The sequence below is a fragment of the Hibiscus syriacus genome, unplaced genomic scaffold, assembly GCF_006381635.1.
Source record: "Hibiscus syriacus cultivar Baekdansim isolate YM2019G1 unplaced genomic scaffold, ASM638163v2 tig00111837_pilon, whole genome shotgun sequence".
Classification (NCBI taxonomy): domain Eukaryota; kingdom Viridiplantae; phylum Streptophyta; class Magnoliopsida; order Malvales; family Malvaceae; genus Hibiscus; species Hibiscus syriacus.
In genome coordinates, this window is record NW_024063194.1 from 8,797,223 (window position 1) to 8,820,930 (window position 23,708).

The 23,708-nt window shown below is 33.5% G+C and overlaps 1 protein-coding gene and 2 pseudogenes across 1 annotated transcript; all 3 read left to right on the forward strand.

Annotated features, from left to right (window-relative positions):
- Positions 1–2,810: 2,810 nt before the first annotated feature.
- LOC120171782 lies at positions 2,811–4,220 on the forward strand (annotated as a pseudogene).
- A 1,417-nt stretch (positions 4,221–5,637) lies between these two features.
- On the forward strand, positions 5,638–7,094 carry LOC120171814 (annotated as a pseudogene).
- Positions 7,095–21,978: 14,884 nt separating this feature from the next.
- Positions 21,979–23,345, forward strand: LOC120171791 (probable WRKY transcription factor 15). Its single transcript, XM_039179443.1, has 3 exons — positions 21,979–22,739; positions 22,826–22,951; positions 23,022–23,345. Exons 1-3 carry the CDS (start codon positions 22,036–22,038, stop codon positions 23,179–23,181), a joined length of 990 nt encoding a protein of 329 aa, XP_039035374.1. The 5' UTR covers positions 21,979–22,035; the 3' UTR covers positions 23,182–23,345.
- The last annotated feature ends 363 nt before the right edge of the window (positions 23,346–23,708 follow it).

Genomic DNA, 23,708 nt, shown 5'->3' on the forward strand with positions numbered 1-23,708 from the left:
CAGCAACGTATGAAACTGCTGCACCAAGAAATTCGGTCCACTAGACAGTGAATGTAAATGGTCTTATCAGTAAATACGGAGAGACACGCAAATAAATAGATAAAAATTAAAATATATGATAATTTTAAATTTTTAATAGAGCGACCGTTCCTACCTAGTTCATCCTTCAGCACACGTTTGGGTTGGCCACAGTTTCAACTAGTTTTTTAACTTCCATTTTCTTTTCTTTTTTGGGTGATTAATAATCTGCATCTTTGATGTATTATGTAAGCTAACGCCTTCCTCTCATACGCTTGCATATTCACATGCTTTGGGTTTTCAAATTTATACAAAAATCTTTTACTAATAGGAATTATACAATTATCTCAACTCGTTGAATTTTGGTAAATATAACACCGAGAATAAAAATATTTTGGGTAAACTTCATATTCAGTTAGTTAATTATCTTTGTAATCATGTTTTGGTAATCTAACTAATTTTTTCAAAATAATCATTAAACTTTTGTTTTATTCATTTGTTATTAAAAAATTAATGTTAATGTTGGCGTGTCAATGTTTATCATTGGAAAAAAAAGTATCACATCAACAATTTATTTCTTAACAGCGGGTGATCAAAACAGATAAAACATAAATTTAATGACTATTTAAAAAAATAGTTGATTGACCAAAATAGAATCCAATAATAGTTGGGTGACTAAATATGTAGTTTAACTATATTTTTTATTTCATTTTTTAACTATATTATCTGGTATACCAGAAAAGATAAAAAAAATAGAGAGAAAAAGGGGGTCTGCCGTGGAAAGTGTTGTGTGGAGATTAGAAACAAAGCAAGTGGGGCAAAAATGGATCGTACTGGCCAATGCTTAAAACTAGACAAATCAGGGGTGGTGAGCGAGAAGGTTCGGGTGTTGTTGGCCAATTAAAGAGACTAGGGGTTGGTTGGTTCCTTGGGCATTTATGGTTATTGGCGGTTAGCGTAAAACTAAGAACTTACTTGTCTATTACTGTGTATGTTACTTGAGAATACAAACCTTGAAAGCCCATAACTTGATAATGCATGAATGTGGCCGACACCTTTTCCATGACATATAATTTCTCCATCCATGTACCTTCCGCCCAATATATTATCCACTCCCTTCCCAGAGTTTTTTTTTTTTTTGAGATTACTTTATGGAACTTAACTAAACATTAAGGGTGCGTTTGATTCACGAAATGTAAGATTATTAGTGGAAATAAAAAATTACCAGAGAATAAGATTATTGGGAATGTTATATTTTGTGTTTGGTTGGTTTAGCAGAAATGTAAGATTACCGTATTTGATTAAAGGAATAAAAGATTATTGAAATATATTTGACCAAATTGTTCTTATTATATATTTTTTTTAACAAATTAGAAAATATTTATATATTTTCTTTAAAAAAATTTAAATTCATAAAATTTATATATTTTTTTTACAAAATTAAAAATATAAAAAGGTTTAATGAAAGGATAACATTTTATTTTAACCCCTGAACTTCATATAAAATTTTAATTATAGATTTTTTTGTAAATCTAAAATAGTTTAAGAATTTTTATTATTCAATGAGAGAAAAATAATATTTTTGAAAAAAAAATTAAGGCATTTTAGTCCAAAACACCGGTAATCAAACAATACATAAGAGAAGGGAAGTAATGACATTTCTGGTAATATACTTAAAAAAATCAACTATTGTAATAAAACATTACTAAGAATGATATTTTGACCAACCAAACGGTGAATGAATTTCATTCTATGAGAATCCCACATTCTCAAACCAAACAACTCCTAAATATTTCTGTCGGGAGTCGGTACATATGTATTATATAAGCAATTCCGGGCAAGTTGGGATTTTCAATGGCTTGCACTGAGTTCCATAAGATGAGAAAAAAAAGGATACAACTGAGTAAATGATGAATTTGTATACGTTTTGCAACTTGCAAACCTCTTTCCAAAATCACGTTACCCCATCACACGCAATAGAAGATGAGGGACATTAATGCCACATTAAAAAAATTATCTTGAGGGTTGATATGAGTGATAAGCAGTTTGACATCGTTTAAATAAAATTTTGATTCCGAATTTTTTGTATACCAAAAATTCTTACGACGAAGATCGATATAGATTAATCAAGACAAAATCTTTTAGAACAAAGAGAGCTACCAAAAAAAAATTAAGGTTTATAAACAGGTTATATATTCTATTAGATATATTTATTTCTAAAAAAAATAATAATCCCATGACATGTAATATCAAAACAATCTTTTAATTATTCAATTTTATGTCAAATATTTTAAATAAATAAAGTAAATAAAAATAATATTTTATTTTATCAATAAAATCATTTTATAAATTTTATAATATATAGTCAGATACTACATTAAACATTTCTTCTTAAATAGATCGGTAACAATGAAAAGGAAACTTAATCTAAATCTAAGACACGGGTAATCCGAGATGTGCCGAATATGAGCACTTTTAAGAGGTATACGGCAATAATTTACGTTGCCGCAGCCTGCTTTATGCAAGTTCCAATGCACTCGGCTTTCGGTCGTTCAATCATTTTACTAGTTGCGTAAGAAGTGTGTATTTTGAGTAATAGGATTTATATATAGTTTTATAATTTTTGAGAAATGAATAGAAAGTTTTAATAATTTTAAAATATATTTTTGTGAGATATTTGTGAGTTGGGTGTATTGATCCGTGCTTGAATATTATTTAATTAAAGCATTTCCATTGTGTATATAAACTCATAACCTCCCTCCTTGTTCTTCACCAAAATTTTCCCTCCTCAAATAACCAACCATAGCAGCCCTTTCCAAATCTCCTATGGCAACATCCATTTCCACCCTTGTTTTCCTTCTCTTCTTCACCTTATCCTCTGCTTCAGACATATCATCCTCAACTTGGAGAACCCATGATGAGGTCATGAGCTTGTTCCAAGCTTGGGTTGCTAAACATGGCAAAGCATACAACGCTATAGGAGAGCAACACTACCGCTTCGACATCTTTAAGGATAACTTGAAATTCGTCGATAAGCATAACTCCAAAAACACAACATTCAAGCTTGGCTTGAACAAGTTCGCCGATTTAACTAACCAAGAATACCATGCCTTGTTTTTGGGTACCAAGAGTGACCCTAAACGTCGAGTCATGAAATCCAAAAACCCCAGCCGACGTTACGCTTCCAATGCTGGCGACATCTTACCGGACTCGGTAGACTGGAGAGACCATGGTGCTGTTACTCCGGTCAAGGATCAAGGGTCTTGTGGTGGGTTCAATTTCCATTTCATTTTATTTCAAGTTCAAGTTCTTTCTTTTAAAAATCTAAAACCCACTGTTTCAGGAAGTTGCTGGGCATTCTCAACAATTGCAGCAGTTGAAGGCATAAACAAAATCGCCACCGGCGAACTAATCTCTCTTTCAGAACAAGAACTGGTGGACTGTGACAAATCCTACGACGCCGGGTGCAACGGAGGCCTAATGGACTATGCCTTCCAATTCATAATTGACAATGGTGGCATTGACTCTGAAAAAGACTATCCTTATCTTGGAGCTGATAACCAATGTGATCCAACCAGGGTCAGTTCTAAAGTTCAATTCTAAGACAATGATCAGATGTTTGTAAACGGTCAGAGATTGATTGATGCCCTGTTTTTTGTAACAGAAGAATGCTAAGGTTGTCAGCATTGATTGGTACGAGGATGTTGTTCAATACGATGAGAGGGCACTAAAGAAGGCTGTAGCACATCAGCCTGTGAGTGTCGCCATTGAAGCTGGTGGCAGAGCTTTCCAACTCTATGAATCGGTAAAATTGGAGCCATAATTTAAACATAATGCAGCAAAATTAAATCCTTATTTAACTAAGTTGTTGTTGTTCGAACGCAGGGAGTTTTCAACGGTGATGTGGATCGGTATTAAACCACGGTGTGGTTATTATTGGATATGGGAGGGATGATGAGGGTGGAGATTATTGGATCGTGAGGAACTCGTGGGGCAGTGAATGGGGTGAAGATGGGTACATAAGGATGGAGCGAAACGTGGATGCGTTTACGGGCAAGTGTGGGATTGCGATGGAGGCTTCCTATCCAGTTAAGAATGGGGCAAACGCCATCAAACCTTGCTGGAGTAATGAAAACACTTACAAATTTAGCAGTGCTTGACAAATCTTTGCGTTTGCTGTTTTTAACCATTGGAGAAGACAAGCTTCCATCTCTATTTCATCGTTTGTTGAAGTTATTTTGTACATAGATTTTTCACTTATGGAACCAGCAGCTGGTATTGTTCTGATTAATGCAATTTTAGTTATTTGGCAGCAACTTCTCTCTTAATTAGCTCAAAGCAAGTACATGAATTTCATATGATTAATAACCAAATTAGTACATTTGAAAATCAGTACGCTTGGACTTGCTTGGTTTTCTGAGTGTTGTTTCCTTTTAGAGAATTTTGCTTGTACTTCTTATATTGTTCTCAATAATGTTACAAAATTTTATTAGTTGATTTATGTAAAGATTAAGAAAATAATGAAACTCAAGATTTTCTATGTCAGTAGGAAGGTGTATGGAAACCTTTTTCTTCACTAACTTTTTGTTTCATATTCGAAATTTATAGTTGTTTTTAATTTTGTTCTTCACTAACAACATTATTTCTAAATTTTGAATCAAATTTTCATTCCACTTAATAAGAACAACTCGAATTCGATTTAATAAGAACAACTCGAATTCGATTCAATCAAGTTCGATAAAAATTCGACTTGGATCGATTCGAACTCGAGCTCGATTCGTAGATTAACTCGAATTTGATTCGAGACCTCAATACGAATCGAACTCGACCTCGATTAGTAGATTAACTCGAACTCGAGCTCGATTCAAGATCTTAATGAGTTGAGTCGATCAAAGCCTAACTCGACTCGATAAGTTCATGAACAACTCGTTAATGTTTTATATAATTTTTTAATAGTTATCTTTAAAAAAATTCATTCAAGTACTAATTTACTAATAGATAATAAAAATAATAAATCATTAATCTATTAATTTTCTAATAAACAACAAAATATACTAAATTATTAATTAATGTTTTACTATACCCAAAAATCAAATCCTATTAATTATTTTAATAAATTATGGATGGTTACATTGGAATTTATACTTTGAAATTGTTTCATACACTCTTTTAATATTTTTTTGTTAGATTTATTAATTTATTTTTATATTAAGCTATATACAGTATTAGTAGGTTTTACCTATAATTAAAAAAACTTGTAATCTTAAATTAAAATACAACTATCGAAATCCAGATGGTTAATTCAAATGGTAAGCAACTTGATATAGTTTAAGTAAGGTTTCGAGTTGGAGTCTTTATACATGCAAAAAAAATTACAGAGAGACTTATAAACTAAAATCAAGTGTCCGACATGAGTCAATCAAATTTATTAAGACGAAGATTTGGAACCAAGGCCGTGGAATCCAAAAAAAATACAACTATCGGATGATAAGGAACGAAACATTTTGAAAAGCAGAGACTGAAACATCATACCTTAAAAGGCCATCATCATTAGGACAAGGTGGGTTCCCATATTTGGTTGAGATCCCTACATAGCATTAAATTAATAACCAATACCATTATTCATTAACAACTGTATGTATTTATGACTAATTTTTATCTTCTGGGAATTACAATATCCGATTCATTCCCAGAATTGCTTTGTTTACCAATTACAATGGGGGCTGTATTCAACAAAGAGCTTCTGAGTTGGTATCTCATCACACTCAAACTCAGGGAAACTGTGGAATCTGGAATTCCCAGATCATCTACAGGTACCACCAAATCTGTTGAGTTGCCAGATGATTGTGACCAACATCATCTGCACAAACAACAATCTGATTCCTTGCAGATCCCGATCAATGAAGATGTCGAAAATTGCGGATCATATCGACCCTTCGCCGGAGTCAGAGTGGATCATATCGATCCAAGAAAAGCTGGAACAGACACGCCATGATGATGCAGAAGGTTCCTGGGAAAGGTTGAGCATCTATAGAGTTTCCCCCTATCTAAGAGAAGGTGACATCAAATTTTATGTGCCTCAAATTGTTTCTTTGGGACCTTACCATCATGGCAAGAAGCGCCTACGCCAAATAGATCAACACAAGTGGCGCTCTCTTCACCGTGTGTTGAAGCGTACAAACATGGAGATACAGGTGTATCTTGATTCTATGAAGGAATTTGAAGACGGGCTCGATCTTGTTATGAAGGAACCATCACTCGTGGCAGCAATGAGTTTGTGGAAATGTTTGTTCTCGATGGCAGCTTTGCGCTCGAGCTCTTCCAAGGCGCTGCTGTCGGATTCGAACGTCTTGTCTATGCCAGAAACGATCCGGTTTTCGCAATGCGAGGCTCGATGCATGCTATCATAGAGATATGATAATGTTGGAGAATCAGCTTCCTCTGTTTTCCTCAACCTCTCATGCCTAGAATGCTAGTTCAGGAAAAGGAAGACCGATCGGTTCTGGGACATAAAATTCAAGAACGGCATTCTAGGCATTCCTGGCCTCTTGATACGTGATGGAACCAAGTCCCTTTTCCTCAACCTGATAGCATTTGAGCAATGCCATCTTGATTGCAGCAATGATATCACTTCCTATGTGATATTCATGGATAACTTGATCAACTCACATGAAGATGTGGGATACCTCCATTACTTTGGCATCATTGAGCATTAGCTCGGAAGCGATGCTGAAGTAGCCGACCTTTTCAACCGCCTCTGTCAAGAGGCTGTTTTCGATATCAACAACAGTTATCTTTCCCATTTGTCTGAAGATGTGAACAGATACTACAACTATAGGTGGAACACTTGGCGTGCAGCCTTGAGACACAGATACTTCAAAAATCCTTGGTGCAGCCTTGAGACACAGATACTTCAAAAATCCTTGGGCCATCGTCTCATTGTTTGCTGCTTGCATCTTGCTGGTGCTTACTTTTGCTCAGACATTTTATGGTGTTTATGGATATTACAGGCCAAGTTCCTGAATAAACATTAAGGCTCCTCTTGTCATCTCTCTATTCTGTTTGAAAAAAGATTGCAGTTATATATACATCAATGATTAGGCTAAGGAGCCTATTTCTTTAAGCCAAAATGTGAAGGTATACTGAATGTCTTTGTATTAGAGAATACCCAGAATACAAAAGTTTGAGACAATATGATAGAAGGGAATGTTTTTTTTATAGAGGTTTTGGGTTAAAACAGTTGCATTTGCAATGTGTTGTTAAAAAAGTTATGAACAAATACATTTTATCTGAGATAACACCAATCAAGCATTGTAATTGGTTTACATTAAATTTGCTTGCGAATTATAGATTTGAAGTTGAAAGGCCATTTTGTTGCTTGTGGGCAATGCTTTTTAGTTGTTACCAGAGAAAACTGAAAGTAAGAAGTTGTCAAGTAATGTAAATTATCTCTATTCCATAGGAGTAAGGCATGCTTAAGTGGCAGCAAGGCTTTTTCTTTAGAAAGAGCCTTTGTTTAGAAAGTAGGTCATTAAAGACAAGTATTTTAGAAGACCTTATTTTGGTTTTATGTGACAGAAATGAGAATCATTTTGAGAATCAAAGATTTTTTTTATATTATTTTGATAAAAGAATTAAGAGAGTATCATTTTAATAATTTAATCTGCATGCATATGGGAAAGGACGGAGAATAAGAAGCTAGGTTAAACTAAAGGAAAGAAAAAAAAATAAGGCTGAAATGCAGGCCTTTAGGTAATCAGGCCCTTCTCCTTGTTACGTTTTTATAGCCCAAGTTGATCTAGCTTCAAGTTTGACTAATCAATCATAAACCGGACTGTAACTGACTTCAACAAACTAATTAACTTAGTTAACCCATAGCCTCCTAATCCAACAGAATTCATAACAACCCAACAATATTAAAACTAAGGGTAAATTACAGATTTGACAACTGAACTTTATTCTCTCTCCTATTTTACTCATTATATTTTTAATTTTTTTATTTTAATAACTAAACTTTATAAATTGATCTTTTTAGTCCCTCCACTGTTTTCTCCTTACCTCTATGATGACGTGGCATTTCTTATTATTTTTAACTCATTAATATTTTATTAATATTATTTTTATATATTTTTTATTATCCCCTTATTTGTCGCCCACATTCCCTTCCCCTTTTCCTTCCTCATTAACTTTTTTTCTCTTCCCCTCTTCGTTGTCACCTTCCGATTACTCCAATAGAAAACTATCTGTATAACTAATATTTTTATATAACAAATAAGGGTAAAATGTTTTTGGACTAAATTGAATTTATTCAAAGTTCTCATCAAAATAATTGAAAGTCCAATCAAAACCTTAAAATGAGTTTTCTGACCGGAAGTTTCGAAACTTTTCAAGACAGTTTCCCAAAAAGTTTTGATACTTTTCAAGAGTTTCGAAACTTTCCCTAAAGTTTTGATACTTTGGCTCCAACGGTCATATTTTTTTCCAACGACTCTTTCGAAGAATTTTGAAACTTCACCAGAGTTTCGAAACTTTGTGTGCAGAAAGTCTTTCAACGGTTCCAAACCTTCCCAAACGGCTAGAAACATCTAGTAACTCATTCAAGACACTTGAAGAAGGTTATACAACACATATACAAGCATTGATCATGAAGAGAAAAGTTTTCATTCTTTATTCTTTGTTTTCTCTTGTAAATAGTGTGTTTTTGTGAGCTTAATTTTGTAAACACCTACCTTGTAAGGATTTTTCTTGTTTACATCTTTCAACCTTTGTAAAGGGGTTCTAATCAATGCTAAGGCCACGCACATTTTGTTTTGTTCATTAGGTCCGGATGAATATGGAAGAGTCTTATCTTGTTCAAATGCCTAGGATATATGGGACAAGCTCCAAGTCACTCATGAAAGAACCAATGAGTGAGGAAAACGAAAATCGGTCTTCTCAATCATAGCTACGATAATTTTAAGATGAAACTGGATGAAGACATCAAAGCTATGACATATATATTTTTCGTGATTGGTCTCAAGGGATAAAGACAGATCATCCCTAATGAGAAGCTTGTTAGGAAGATGATATATTCTCTTCCAAAATCTTGGCAATCGAAGAAGACGTCGATCATTGAAGTGATGAACTTAAAAAATTTATCTCTTGTTGAACTTATTGGCTCTTTTCTCACTCATGAGATAATGGAAAAGGAGGAAGGACAATAAGAAGAGAATAAACAAGAAAGAAAATGTATTGCCTTGAAATCTTCTACTCAAGATGAAAACACCTCAAGTGAATAAGAGGATAAAAAGAACAATAAATGGCTAAGTTCTTTAAGAAGTTCAAACGATTCATGACAACCAAAGAAGATAAGAAGCATGAATCAAGCAAGAAGAGAGGTCCTCCGGTGTGTTTTGAGTGCCAAAGGACGGGACATGTCAAGTATGGATGTCTTCTCCTAAATAAGAATGTATCAAGCAAAAATAAGGCATTTGTGGCGGCTTGGAGTGATGAAGAAGACTCCGATGATGAAGTAGCCAACCTATGTCTCATGGTCATTCAAGAAGATTCAATGGTAACTTCTAGCTCTTTTGATTCAAATTCTTATTCATTTAAAGAGTTACAAGATGCCTATGATGAGTTGTATTTGGAATTTGAGACCATGAATTCCAAATATAAGAAATTAATTTCAAAATTTAAAGTTGAAAAGGATTTGATTTTAAAAGCAAAAGTTGATTTTGAGAAACAAAATTAAACTTTGAAAAATGATTTAGAACTTTCAAAAATCAAAATTAATGATGTAGAAAAAGAAATTTTTGGTTTGAAAGTTAAACTTGAAAGCATAACAAAAGAAAAAGAATTAATTTCTAAAAACAACACATTGTTGTTTAAAAATGGCAAAATGCTCACATTGTCAATTTCATGGTCATTTGGAACATACTTGTCCTTTAAAGAAAGGAAAACATTTTAAAATTAAACAAGATGGGAACAAGGGGCATTGAAACTAACATTGAAGGATCTAAAGCAATTTGGATACCAAAATCTACATAAATGTCTCTTGTAGGTGTGTGGGAGCAATGGCGATGAAAGTGAAGATACTCAAATGTTCTAGTCACACTTGATATGGAATGGGTAACATCTAAGCTTATTTTGATTATCTTGCATAATTGGTTTCTCATTTCGTTTAGGCATGCATGAGTTTTGATTTTAAATAATTTTATGGCTTCTATCTCATGTATGCTGAAAAGTGTTGTGATGAACATTTTCTAAAGTTTTAATGATTTTTCATAAATGTTTGTTCACCATAATGAATTTTGGTCAAAATTGGTTTTAATGTTTTTTTTTACAAATTTTAATTTTTGACCTTAATTTAAATGTTTATGTATGTGATTTATTGCAAATGATATCTCTCTAACAATTGATATCAAAATTTCAAATGCACAACATTTTTAGACAGCTTTATGCTCATGCACTTAAATACAACAACGGTTAGTGCATAAAGTATATTAGACTTTGATATATTGAATTTCTTGTGTTACTAACTTCTTTATTCATCTTTGTTGAAATTCAATGTCTTTTAAGTGTCAAGCTTTAATTGTTTTTCTAAAATATTTCTCTTTTTCATTAAATGTTTTATTAAAGGGGAACTTTTGCCAAAAACTTATTTTTTAAAGGTTTTTTTATATCACAAAGGGGGAGATTGTAGAACTAATATTTTGATATAAAAAATAAGAGCAAAATGTTTTTGGACTAAATTGAATTTATTTAAAGTTTTCATCAAAATAATTCAAAGTCCAATCAAAACCTTAAAATGAGTTTCATGACCAGAAGTTTTGAAACTTCTACAAGAGTTTCGAAACTTTCCAAGATAGTTTCCCAAAAAGTTTTGATATTTTTTCAAGAGTTTCGAAACTATCTCAAGAGTTTCGAAACTTTCCTTAAAGTTTCGATACTTTGGCTCCAACAGTCATATTGTTGAAAACATTTTGATGTTTCGATATAAAAAATTAAGTATAACTGAATTTTAAGATTTTACAAATCATTTTGAAAGAATATTCGATTTAATTATTTAAATATCACAAATATTACTCCAAGGATTTCAAAGGTCAATTTCAATCCTTACTATGTGTAAAATTGTGTTTTAACATAAAATATTTTTGAAACAATTTTCACAAAGTATTTCGAACCAAAAAACGAACCAAAAAATAATTTTATGAAGGGATGTACTGATGCACTCATTTGATGCATCAATGCACACCCATTTCGAATGCATTTTGTGTACCGATGCACAAGCCATGCATCGATGCACTCCTGGCTTGTTTGAAACATCGAATGTAATTAGTGTACCGATGCACCCCTAGTGTACCGATGCACCAAGTCTTATAATGGTCAAAATATTTGAATTTTACACATAGTGTACCGATGCACCTTGGTTATGCATCGATGCATACACTCTCCCAACTGTTTTATTTAATTGTTTTCACACAATAATGACTCTATTGACTCCACTAATGATCCCCAACATTCATAAGTGATCCAAGGAGTATTTAAACAAGCTTAGGAGCCATTGATCAACAACAATTAAGAAGAGAAGCAATAGAATCAAAGAGAAAGAATCAAACCTCAAGTTTGAGCATTTCAAGCCAAATTTTCATTCAATATTCATTTTGCTTTCAAGAACACTTATTGTGCTCAATTTATTCATTTTTTAGTGTTATTTCTTTATTCTAGAATTGTGCAAACATCTTACCTTGTGAGGTTTTCTTGTAAGTTTGCAAATTTGTATATTTCTCTTTGGGAGAGAGTGTTCTCAAGAATTTGGGGTACAATTCTTGAGGGAGTTGTAAGGTTACTATTTGTCCTCAAAAGAAAGAACAAATTAGTGAATTTTTTGGATAATCCTTAGTGTGGATAGCTAAGGTAGTGGACGTAGACTTTGGTCGAGAAAGTCGAACCACTCTAAATCGCTGTGCAAATATTTTCAATTTTCTGCAAAAGCTTCCACCAAAATTTTTAATTGCCAATTCACCCCCTTGGCTATTTCGTTGATCGATTAACTCAACAATTGGTATCAGAGTCTCACTAATTTCAAGCAAGTGACATGGGAGCATAGAATATCATAGAAGACGGATACATAAAACCTTCTACTCATCCAAGATTGTGGAGTGAAGGAGATAAAAAATGTTCCAGCTCAACTCAAAGGCCATCCATATTATATTTTGTGCTCTTGGACCAGATGAATACGAGAGAGTTTCATCTTGTACAACCGCCAAGGAGATATGAGACAAACTAAAAGTCACTCATGAAGGCACAAACGAGGTAAAAAAATCTAAAATTAGTCTTCTAACTCATAGCTATGAAAATTTCAGGATGAAACCGGATGAAGATATCAAATCTATGACGGATAGATTCTCCACGATTATCAATGTTCTCAAATCATATGGAGAAATCATTCCAAATGACAAGCTTGTGAGGAAGTTAGTTTACTCTCTTCCAAAAGCTTGGCAATCAAAGAAGGCGACGATCATCGAGGCTAAAACTTTAAAATCTTTAACCCTCGATGAGCTTATTGGTTCTCTCCTCACGCATGAAATGATGCTTAAAGAAGAGGAAGACCTCGAGAAAAGAGATGAGCCAAAGAAGAAAATTGAAAAAGAAGAAGAACGTGGAGTTGCTCTCAAATCCACAAAGGATGAGAGTAATTTAGATGAAGATGACGATGATGAGGAAATGACATTGTTTACCAAACGGTTCAGAAAATTGATGAAGCCAAACCGAGGAAGAAAATTCAAACGAAATGAAGGCTTCAAGAATGAACCAAAAGAGGAGGACCAATCATTTGCTATAAATGCAAAAAACTTGGGCATGTCAAATATGATCGCCCACAACTAAAGAAAAATGGTCAATCAAAGAATAAGCACAAGGCTCATGTTGCTACGTGGATCGATGAAGAAGGTTCCGATGAAGAGGAACAAGAAGTAGCAAACTTGTGCTTGATGGCATTCGGGGAGGATTCTCAGGTAACCTCTAGCTCATTTAATTTTGAAGATTATTAGTTTGATGAGCTATTAGAGGAATATACTATGTTGGTTTCGGATTATGAGGAATTATTTTTAAAATATAAAAATGATATTTCAAAATTGAAAAATGAAAATAATCTCATATCAAAGACCAACAATGATCTTGAAAGTAAAATTAAAGATTTGCAAATCAAACTAGAAGAGTTTGAAAAGAAAAATTCTGATTTGCATAATTTACTTTGAAAGGTCAATGATGATAATCAAAAGAAAATTGATGATCTTAAAGCTTCTTTTGATAAAGTTGGAACAAAACGTTTTGAAAATGGAGAAAGTTCAAAATCCAACTTTGTTAGAAAAAGTTTTAGAAACTACAATCATAGAGGTCCCCGAAGAACCTCTAATGGAAAAATCGTTAGAAGTATATGGGTTCCTAAAGAACTAATTACTACTAAAGATAAGGATATCCTACACAAATGGATACCTAAGGGGACTAGAATTTTGAAGACTAATGAATATGGACCCATAAGAATTTGGGTACCAAAAATAAAAAATAATCTATGTTTGTAGGGAAATGAGCATTGCTACAAGGCATAGGAAACAACTTCAAACTCATGGTACCTTGATAGTGGATGCTCAAGACATATGACCGGAGACAAGAGCCGGTTCATAGAGCTTAACGACAAAAATGGAGGAGAGGTCACTTTTGGTGATAATTCAAAAGGTCACATTGAAGGTATAGGTATAATAGGTAATACCTCTTTCATACAAATTAAAGATGTTTTATATGTGAATGGGTTAAAGCATAAACTATTGAGTATTAGTCAATTTTGCAATAAAGGATACAATGTCTTATTTGAAACAAATGGTTGTAAAGTCATTGACATTACATCTAATCGGATTATGCTTGTTGGTCATAGAATAGGAAACATTTACATGGTGCATTTATATTCCATAAATATGACTAATTTATGCCTAGTTGCTAAGGATGAGCATGATAGTTGGTTATGGCATAGGAGACTAGGACATACTAGCATGAGTGTTTTACAATGATTAATTCAAGGAGATTTAGTAAGAGGGTTGGCAAAGCTAAAATTTGATAATAATAAAATCTGTGATGCTTGTGCTAAAGGAAAACATAGAAGGGCTTCCTTTAAGATCATTAATGATGTATCAACTAGTAGAGTATTACAATTGATCCATATAGATCTTTTTGGGCCAATTAGAACTATTAGCTTGAGTGGAAAACAATATTGCTTTGTATTGGTAGATGACTATTCTAGATATACTTGGGTTTTATTTTTAAGTACTAAAGATGAAGCATTAGAAAAATTCATCACGTTTTCAAAAGTAATCCAAAATGAAAAAGGTTACTCCATAACTAGTGTTAGGAGTGATCATGGTACTGAATTTAAAAATCTTGGATTTACTGAGTTTTGTAATTCTAATGGTATTAACCATAACTTTTCAGCACCTAGAACCCCTCAACAAAATGGAGTTGTTGAGAGGAAAAATCAAACTTTAGAAGAAATGGTTAGAACCATGCTTTGTGAAAACAATTTGCCAAAATATTTTTGGGCGAAAGCCACAAATACCGCTTGTTATGTTATTAATCGAGTAATGATTAGGCCTATTTTGAAGAAAACTCCATATGAACTTTTCAAAAATAAAAAGCCTAACATTAGCTATTTTCATCCTTTTGGATATAAATGTTTTGTTTTAAACAAAGTTAAAGAAAATCTTGGCAAATTTGATGCTAAAAGTGATGAAGGAATTTTTCTGGGTTATTCCTTAAATTCTAAAGCTTATTGGGTATTTAACAAAAGAACTTTTGTTGTAGAAGAGTTTATACATGTTGTTTTCGATGATAATCCCCTTCCGAGGAAGGATTCTTGTGTGAATGATGATGTAGGTATTATAAAAGCAAATGACGTTAGACATGACGTTGGGGAACCATCATCAAAGGAAGAAACAAAAGATGAGGAAACTCACGATGTTCTCGAGAATCCAACCATTGAAGAAAGGGAAGTCTCTTACCCAAGAGAATACAACTATATCAAGGATGGTGGGATAATAGGTGATCCATCCAAAGGGATAACAACTCGATATTCTCTTAGAAATATTTGTAATTATGTTGCATTTATCTCATGCATAAAGCCTAAGAATATTAAAGATGCATTAAATGGTGAACATTGGATTATGGCTATGCAAGAAGAGTTAAATCAATTTGAGAGAAGTAAAGTATGGATATTAGTTGAAAGGCCTAGTAATAAATCTATTGTAGGTACTAGATGGGTATTTAGGAATAAGCTTGATGAAAGTGGTAATATAGTGAGGAACAAGGCTAGATTTATTGCTCAAGGCTATACTCAAGAAGAAGGCATAGACTACGATGAAACATACGCTCCCATAGCTAGGATGGAAGCAATTAGAATGTTACTAGCATTTGCATGTTTCAATGAATTTAAATTATATCAAATGGATGTTAAAAGTGCATTTTTAAATGGTTTTATAAAAGAAGAAGTGTATGTGAAACAACCTCATGGTTTTGAAGATTCAAAATTTTCGGATCATGTTTTTAAATTGACAAAAGCTCTTTACGATTTAAACAAGCTCCTAGAGCTTGGTACAAAAGATTGTCAAACTTTTTAATTGAAAAAGGTTTTTCAAACGGGAAGGTTGACACTACATTGTTTTTAATGCATAAAGGTAAAGATTTATTAATAATTCAAATTTATGTTGATGATATAATATTTTGTTCTACTAATGATGTTCTTTGCCAAGAATTTTCTATGCTAATGCAGAGTGAATTCGAGATGAGCATGATTGAGGTGCTCTCATTTTTCTTGGGACTCCAAATCAAGCAAAGAAAAGATGGCATCTTCATCAATCAAGCAAAATACATCAAGGATATGCTCAAGAAGTTTGGATTGGAAAATGGGAAACCTTATGCCACTCCAATGAGCTCATCAACAAAGCTTGATAAAGATGAAGGAGGTAAATATGTGGATGTTAAAATGTATAGGTCAATGATTGGCTCTTTGTTTTATCTAACTGCAAGTAGACCGGATATTATGTTTAGTGTTTTCTTATGTGCTAGATTTCAAGCATGCCCTAAGGAATCACATTTACTAGCTGTTAAGAGAATCTTTAGATACCTTAAGGACACTCCTAGTTTAGGACTTTGGTATCCTAGAGACTCTAGCTTTAGCTTGCATGCCTTCTCTGATGCGGATTATGGAGGATGCAAAATAGATAGGAAAAACACCTCCGATACTTGCCAATTCCTAGGAAATATGCTGATTTCGTGGTTTTCAAAGAAACAAAATTGTGTTGCATTATCTACCACTGAAGCGGAATACATTTCAGTCGGTAGTTGTTGTGCACAAGTTGTATGGATGAAACAACAACTTTTAGATTATGGAATTGAAGTAGGTACCATACCTATCAAGTGTGACAATACTAGTGCTATTTGTCTCACTAAAAATCCCATCTAACACTCTAGAACTAAGCATATTGAAATTAGACATCATTTAGTTAGAGATCATGTCACTAAAGAAGACATAGTTCTAGAATTTGTTGATATTTTGCATCAATTAGCGGATTTTTTTTACAAAACCTTTAGATAAAGAAAGATTTTGGAGACTTAGGAGAGAATTAGGTTTAACTAACCTATCTTCACTTATTGTTTAAAATAATTTTAGCACTTTTAATTAGTTTTGGAAAATTCTTATAAAAATAATATTTTTGATTGCATTCTTTGCTATTAGTTAGGGGGAGTTTATGATTCTTAGTGAAAATTAATTATACATTCAAATAATGTTTAAGGATAGATTTGATTGATTGAACATAGTTAATTTTAAATGTATGAGTTGTCAATACCACTATAGCTAACCAATTTAGCATTTTAAGTGTTTAAAATGGATTTTTGACATTTTTGTGCTTTGTACATCGATACACTAGACAGTGTACCGATGCATCCCTTGAATGTGCATCGATACACCATGAAGGTACACCGATGCATTCCTTGAATGTGAATCGATCCACTCTGCTGTGCATCGATACGCCCATCGGGTTTTTGGGCTTAAATGTTTGATTTCTTCCTTATTTCAAAACCCCTAAACTCCCATACACTCACGTCATACACCTCTCTCTCACTCAAATCTCTCTATTGTTTTAAATCAACATTTTAAGTCAGAATCCTTTTGCATTTCAACTCCAAATCCTACTACTATCATTAATCAAGTGCAAACAACATCACATTCTCATAAAATCTGGATTTTCAAGGTAATATTTCAAAAACCTCTGTTTTATTGATTTTTGAACTTAGAACTAGTTTTTATTAGTTCTAAGATGAACTTTACATCGGTCATTGATTATATGATGATTCTAAACTAGATTTTACAACCAATTCCGTCAAAAACACATAATTTTTCAAATTTTTCTTTGAATTTTGAAATAAAAAAACTGAAATTTATTATTTTAATTAATGTTTTTTTATTCAATTATGTTGTTTTCATGAAAACTATACGAATTATGATCTTCAAACATTGTTTTCCAAATAGTTTTCAAAACTTTGCCCATTAGGATTCGGTTTAGAGAACCTTGAAATATTGAGGACTCATTTGAGTTTTGGGATTGGTTAAATTGCATACATGTGTTTCAAATTTGCAGGTTACCCTATCCTATTCCGATTTCGTAAACCATGTCTAATCCTAAACGACCTAGGACATCGTCTAGTCGTTCGAGTCAAAAACGACCTCCTATTCCTCTTCCTAATCCAAATCGGAACCCAAATGACCCAAACATGACTATTCTTAACTCTTGTTTCAATGTGCCTAGTCGTAGATAAGATCTCTACCATAGGTACCGTACTTTTTTTAGTCATACAAGATCCGAGAAGAGCATATTCCTTCAATCCAAGCTATGGAAGATATGAATTTTCAATATCTTTCTACTCTTAAATCCTGGAAGTTTGATAAACTCTTTAAACTCAAATCTATTGTTTATCATCAATTAGTCCGCATCTTTATTCCAATGCGGTTTGTGTCCAAAACGAGCGTCGAACCGAAACCATAGGAATTTAATCCTATCTTTTAGGTCAATTCATTTTTATTGACTCCGGCACGATCGCTACCCATTTTAGACTAGACAACTTAGGTTTATATAATGAAAAAGAGACTGTGGCATCACCCTATAAGTCTAAAGATAGTGTTAGTACCTTACGATCTCAACACGATCGATTTCTACATTTGATGATCTCTTGGTGGTTTAGACAATCCGGAGGTAGGTACTCCTCTCTTAGGGTCATAGATTTATGGTGGATACATTGTATCCAACATAACAAGAAAATAAATTTGTCACAGATAATTTTTTGTGAGTTGATAGATACCGTAATCACTGTCCCATCTAAGAATATAGAAACTTTAGTTTATGGCTGTCTTCTGAGTAACTTGTTTATCAAACTCTATCTTAGGGTCAGTCTTGATATTCCCACCCTCTCCAGAACCAACTCAATCTCACTTTCTTAAAGAAATCGGGATGGAAAAAGGTTAAGGAAACTGATCAATGGGTTTATCGACCCACTAAGAAAACACCAGGAGCAAGCTCTTCACGAGCTCCACCTCCTCCAGCACCGGCAACGAACGATGATCCAGAGCTTCAGCAACTTATACAAGATATCGATGATATTGACGATGAAGCACCCGAGGACGAGCCGACACAGCAAGAGGATCAAGTGCCTCCATACTTTCGATTATTCTTGGAGACATTTGATCTACAGTTTGAATCCATTGACTCCCATCTCACTGCTATGGGGGCTCAATAACGAGAGATGAACGAACGTTTAGATGCGCTCACACTCGAGATGCGAGCACGCTATCCTCCTCCTCCTCCCGATCCTCTTATGGATTAAACCTTGCCTTGCTTTAGTTTTCTTGGATTGGATTTCGAACTTATTAATAAACATTTTGATGTTTTTGGATTGTTTTGGATTATTTGAATTTGTTATGGATGTTGGTTGTGTAAACTTGAATGCTTTGGATGATTGAACTTAATATATATATATATTTGGTTTGGTTTGAATTTTCAGTTTGAGCTTAATGTTTATTATTTTGCATCATTTATCATTTAGAATATGACCAATTTACCATTGCACATTTGATTATGAATATTGTTTTATGAAACTAATGGCTAACTTTCTCTTGATTGTGATCGTAACAGCTTAAGCTATATTTATTTAAAATCAATTGGCTAAATTTTTCAAAGTCTTGTTTAAAAACGTTTTTAGAGTCATTTTGATTTAACAAAAAGGGGGAGAAGATGTGTTCTAGTAAGGGGAGTAATTTTTACAAAATGATTTTCAAAAATGTTTTTTCAAAGAAAATCTTAAAATTACTTAAATGTTTTGTTATATCAAAAAGGGGGAGATTGTTGAAAACATTTTGATATTTCGATATAACAAATTAAGTATACATGAATTTTAAGATTTTACAAATCATTTTGAAAGAATATTCGATTTAATTATTCGAATATCACAAATATTACTCCAAGGATTTCAAAGGTCAATTTCAATCCTTACTAAGTGTAAACTTGTGTTTTATACTTAAATTTTTTTGAAACAATTTTCACAAAGTATTTCGAACAAAAAACGAGCCAAAAAATAATTTTATGAAGGGATGTATCAATGCATTCATTTGATGCATCGATGCACACCCATTTCGAATGCAATTTGAGTACCGATGCACAAGCCATACATCGATGGACTCTTTAATATTTTGAAACATCAAATGCATTTTGTGTACCGATGCACAGACCATGCATCGATGCACTCCTGGCTTGTTTGAAGCATCGAATGTAATTAGTGTACCGATGCACCCCTACTGTACCGATGCACTAAGTCTTATAACGGTTGAAATATTTGAATTTTACACATAGTGTACCGATGCACCTTGGCTATGCATCGATGCATACACGCTCCCAAGTGTTTTATTTAATTGTTTTCACACAATAACGGCTCTATTGACTCCACTAATGATCCCCGACGTTCAGAAGTGATCCAAGGAGTATTTAAACAAGCTTAGGAGCTATTTATCAACAACAATTAAGAAGAGAAGCAATATAATCAAAGAGAAAGCATCAAACCTCAAGTTTGAGCATTTAAAGCCAAATTTTCATTCAATATTCATTTTGCTTTCAAGAACACTTATTGTGTTCAATTGTATTCATTTTTGAGTGTTCTTTCTTTGTTCTAGAATTGTACAAACATCTTACCTTGTGAGGTTTTCTTGTAAGTTTGCAAATTTGTGTATTTCTCTTTGGGAGAGAGCGTTCTCAAGAATTTGGGGTATAATTCTTGAGGGAGTTGTAAGGTTATTCTTTGTCCTCAAAAGAAAGAACAAATTAGTGAATTTGTTGGAAAATCCTTAGTGTGGATAGCTAAGGTATTGGACGTAGACTTTGGTTGAGAAAGTCGAACCACTCTAAATCGCTGTGCAAATATTTTCAATTTTCTGCAAAAGTTTCTACCAAAATTTTTAATTGCCAATTCACCCCCTCTTGGCTATTTCATCGATCGATTAACTAAACACAGATTTTTTCCACCGACTCTTTCGAAAAGTTTCGAAACTTTCCGAGAGTTTCGAAACTTTGTGTGCAGAAAGTTTTCCAATGGCTCAAACCTTCCCAAACGGCTAGTAACCCACTTCAACATACAAAAACAAGTTCAAGACACATGACGAATGTTACACAACACCTATCCAATCATCGATATGAATTAGTCAAAGTGAAATATTAAAAACCAAAAGGAAAAAAATTTCAAAACCAAAAGGAAAAAAATTTCAAAACCAAAAGAAAACAAAAGGAAAACATGCATGAAAGCGGATGAAAGAGTGGGACGAAATGTGTGAGATTAATAAGGAGAGGCAGTCAACAATTTAGGCAGGCTCTTGTCTGTTTGCAGCTTCACCTCAATTTCGTGGCTGCTCCCCTTCTGTCTTTGACTTTTGGTACGTAGTCGGCTCACGTTCATGGAAACTCATTCTTCTTCCTTTTATTTTCTTCTTTTTAAATAAAACGTGAAACAAGTTTCTTCAAATCAAGCAAATAAGCCTGCCTATCAAAACTACGACCATATTTTATAGTAAGTGACAACTTTTATAAATTTAAAAGAATGAATTCGTAAAATTTTAATAGATAAAAATAAATTATTAATAAAAATATAATTTTTTAAAATATATAATAATTTAAAATACGTAGGAAGTAAGTCCTTCCTGGTCATATTTTGCATTGTTCTCCTTGAAAAGTACATCCTGGGAACTGTTATTATAAATCTTATAATATTGAAAATTCAATTATTTGAACTATCATTTTAACTTTTAGAAATTATTATTAAGATAAGATCTATTATATAACATTAAACTTTTTAATTTTACATAAATTTAAGTTTGTTGGATTCTTTAACAAATTCAATGAAAGAGAAATCAAAGCTTTTTTGTATCTACATGTGTAGGCCTGTGAAATAATGAATTTTATGTTAAGTGATGGAGACAAAATTATAACTTTTAGGGTCAAAACCTAAAAAATCGTGTTTAAAATTTTTATATTAAAGCCTTAATTTTTAAAAAATGGCGTTAAAATACAATCTCTATGTAATTGAATGTTTAAACGATTTAAATTAAATTTGAATTTTTACCAAATCTAGAGGGAGTGTTGCTTCACCTATGCACATTCACAATAACCACACTGTTTATGGAAATGAATATTTAAAAGACTGAAATATTTTCCCCAAGTAAATATGCAGTTATCGGGGGTATGAAATAATTATAATTTTCAATGTCGTTGGATCTTGTTATTAGTACCAATATTGGAGGGCAAATGTTAAAATGACAGGTCAGTAACCTAATAGAGCAATCAGGCTCCAAAGTGGATGGCATCATATTGACCAAAGACCAGTGTTCCCTTTATTAAGTATCAACAACCCTTCTCTCCTAATCTCCTCCTCCTTCCCTTTTTTGTAGAGGACATGGCGGTGGAGTTCATGACCAATTATCGGAACGGCAGCTACTTGGGAGCCAAAATGGAAGAAAACGCCGTCCAGGAAGCCGCTTCTGGACTCGAAAGCGTTGAGGAACTCATCAGATTAGTTTCTCAAACTCAACACCACCACCAAAATAATAATAATCAAGACAAGTATCAACCTTCTTCTATCTCAACAACATCTTCCCTTGATTTGGAAGCAGCAGCTGACGTTGCCGTTTCAAAGTTCAAGAGAATTATCTCTCTTCTTGGTCGAACCAGGATCGGCCACGCTCGTTTCAGACGAGCCCCTTTAGTACAACCCGTTAACCGAAACCAAGAGCAAGAAGCTAAAGTTTATTACGCAACGCCGATCCAGCAGAATCCGCCACCGGCTACTACTTATCATCATGATTTTTTGACGGTGAAAAGTGGGGTTTTAGAGAGGAAAGATTCATCCAAAACCATTAATTTTTCGTTTTCTTCCACTGGGAATTCATTTATGTCATCTTTGACCGGAGATACTGATAGCAAGCAGCCATCTTCATCGTTATCACCGTTTCAAATTACTAATCTTTCTCAGGTTTCCTCGGTTGGGAAGCCTCCTTGGTCTTCTTCTTCTTCTTTCACGAGGAAGTGTAATAACTCCGACAACTTGGGTTCCAGCAAGTGTAGTGGGTCCTCCGGTCCCTGCCATTGCTCCAAGAAAAGGTACTACATATTCCATTAATTTCTCTTTCAATTTCCAAGTTCTTAAAAACCAGTTCTCATGCTGAGTTTCTTATTAAATTTCCCAGAAAACTGAGATCGAAAAGGGTAGTAAGGATTCCAGCAATAAATCTGAAGATGGCTGATATTCCACCGGACGATTACTCATGGAGGAAGTACGGTCAAAAACCAATCAAAGGATCTCCACATCCAAGGTATATTTTCATTAGTTTCAACACTTTTTTGTTGTTGCTGGAAATTCCAACATGAACAACGCTCTTGCAGGGGCTACTACAAGTGCAGCAGCGTAAGAGGATGTCCGGCTCGGAAGCACGTGGAAAGAGCCTTGGATGATCCATCGATGCTAATTGTCACCTACGAAGGCGATCATAACCATTCCCTGTCCATTGCACAAACCACCAATCTCATCCTCGAATCCTCCTAGTCCTAGTCAAACCATTCCCAGTTCAACAAACACTGTCAATATCCAAGGAGATACATATTTAGTGGGGTTGGTTCATTTCTCTGTAAAATATTTAGCTTTGGTTTAACTGCTATTAGATTTTATATTCAAAAAAAGGAAATTGGGTTCCCTTCCAAGTCTTCCATGTCACGGATCCTTTGTTTTTAACTAGTATTTTTTTATACATAGATTGTTCGCTTTGTCTTTTTCTACGGATCCTTGTTTCCAGGTGCCGACTTGCTACTACTTTCATCTTCTTTTTCTGTTTATTACATAATATGTGAAGCAATTTTTCGAAGTGTGAATAGTAATAAAGGGAAAGGATTGAGTAAAAGAATTGGATAAATGTGGACCAATATGTTTAGAGTTGTTGACTATAAGAAAAAAAGTGTTTTTTGCACTTGGGACGGCTAATTAACTAGGTTGGTGTTGGGTATGGATAGTATACTAAATTTTAAGGAAATTTTATTATAAACTTTTAATTGTTATTTATTATTATTTGTTAATGA